We start from the raw sequence: 2,210 nt of genomic DNA on the forward strand, positions 1-2,210 counted from the left end.
CTACTGTCAGGATATGGTGAAAGTTTCAGTGAATATGGCAAAAAGTTAAAAAGTTACCTACAGCAGCTTTAAGTTTGCAAAGGATAGCAAAATATGAGCTAACTAATCTACATAAATTATTAGCTAGTTAGTTAGCATTTTGCTACAGAGTAAAACGCTAGCTAACTATATTATTTGTTAGTTAGAATGCAGTTAAAAATGCTGGGTAATTATCTAGCTAGCAATGAATGTAAATTATCTAGCTAGTTAGCTAGTGTTTGTTAACATTAGCTAAGCTAAGATTTGACTATATATATATATATATATATATATGTTGCTTTTATGCCTCCAAATCAGCCAATAGCAAAATTCAATTGCAAGGGTTTTAACTAGAGGGCAGTCGCTATGAACATCTATACCACAATATGTAGAATTTAAATACTTTGCACTAAAATGTCAAGATTTGGACCTGAATCAATTAACACTACTGAATATCCATATACAGAGGTTTTCATCAGCATTTACAAATGGCCCCAGAACAGGGATGCAGTATATAAAGATACACGTAGAATATGAGCTTGTAGCTTATCTGATCTCTGATGTTAAGGTTGTGGAATTAGACCCACCCTGGAGAGGAATCAGGGAAGATCCTCTTCAGTGAGGCAGTCATGTGACCGACCATGGACTCGAGATCCTCAACATGCAATGCGCTGAAAGACAGAGTCTGCCTGTCTGTCTCCAACACAATCTGAAACACACACGCCGCGTCACACATGTATGACGCTCACTCAAACATAAAAGCCATACGTTTTTTAGCTTTAAGTCTGTAGAAATGAAAGACTAATTTCATCTCACAATATTTCACAAATATTGTTAAATAAATATAATCTAACTGGGTAAAATATACAATAAAGAAAAGAAACCTTGATTAAATATTGTACAAAAGTATGATTTTGATGTGGAGTGTACCTCGGTGAGACTATGAATGTTGATGGAGCAAATCTCCAGGTAGCTGAAAGTGCTCTCCACCTGTACTCAAAAAAATTACTTTTTTAGTAACAATGTTCAATTCAGTTCAAATACAAGCGAGTGTGCAGAACAGAAGTACACAGAGACAATTTATTTACATACATAAAAAACTAATCTAAAAATACAAAATAATAAATTACTAAAATAAAATTCCACACTTTTTCCATACTGTCAAGTCTGGGATACTGTCAACTCTGCTTGAAAACACAGCTTTCAAATGTCTACAAATTACATTTCTGAGTTTATAGCAGTGTAATAATTGCTGAAAACTACTGAATATTTCACATAAAAAGCTAAATAAATAGTCCAGAAAAGGTCAGAATGAGTCGATTAAAGTCAGTGAGAAAAATAAAACCCACATACTACATTCAAACTGTGCCATAAAATGTGCTGATGGGTGTTGGTGTAGTTAACAATGTGATATTTACCCTGACAGGTTGTTTGTTTATAACCATGTAACCTCTCCATAGACTCAGGACCTAGACAGAGAGACAACTCATCAGGTGTGGGACTGACAGACCTATAGCTCCCCCCACAGGCACAACATGGTGGTTACAGTATACAGTATTGTTCAGGGTTTGTTGTGTGTTAGTTTAGTTTGACTCAAGGCCCCTCAACAACTAATGCTATGTTCACACTGCCGGCTGATTTCTTTGCTCATATGTGACTCAGATCAGATTTTAATGACAGCGTGAAAAACCACATAGAATCTGATCTTTTCTATTCTGATTCAGGCCACTGTCATATGTGGTCTAAATAAGATACAGGTCTGATCGGGGCACTTAAGGACCATGGTCTGTTCACACTGGATTGTGATATAGGCCTCATTTAAAATATAGCCAAACAAAATAAATCAGATCTGAGCAATCAATCAGAATTGAGCAGCCTGCAGTGTAAACGCAGTCTAAGATTAGGTAACTGTGCAGGCGAAAGGCCAGTTGATATTGTGCTTTAGATGCATATTCCTAGACAAAATTAAACAAAATACCACAAACCAAGTGACACACAGTGAACATATACACAGTGACATACCAAAGAAATCATACAGGACAGGACCACAATACACAATACCACAATAATTTAGCCTTCCTAATAGTTGAGCAAGCCTTGGTCAGATCCTCAGTCAAATTCCTCCTTTCCTGTACTTAGATATGCTATGTGCTAGGCTAATCTGTATTCAATTCAGTTCAGTTCAGTTTTAT

The 2,210-nt window shown here is 36.1% G+C and overlaps 1 protein-coding gene across 1 annotated transcript in view; it reads right to left on the reverse strand.

The window, feature by feature from the left end:
• Nucleotides 1-2,210, reverse strand: part of carmil2 (capping protein regulator and myosin 1 linker 2) — a 28,531-nt gene that overhangs the window by 24,959 nt on the left and 1,362 nt on the right. The window contains 3 exon segments of the mRNA XM_035664768.1: nucleotides 606-727; nucleotides 949-1,008; nucleotides 1,437-1,487. Coding sequence (XP_035520661.1) covers nucleotides 606-727; nucleotides 949-1,008; nucleotides 1,437-1,487 — 233 coding nt within the window.

Source organism: Morone saxatilis, unplaced genomic scaffold (assembly GCF_004916995.1).
Source record: "Morone saxatilis isolate NCDOM2014 unplaced genomic scaffold, NCSU_SB_2.0 Contig2, whole genome shotgun sequence".
Taxonomy (NCBI): domain Eukaryota; kingdom Metazoa; phylum Chordata; class Actinopteri; family Moronidae; genus Morone; species Morone saxatilis.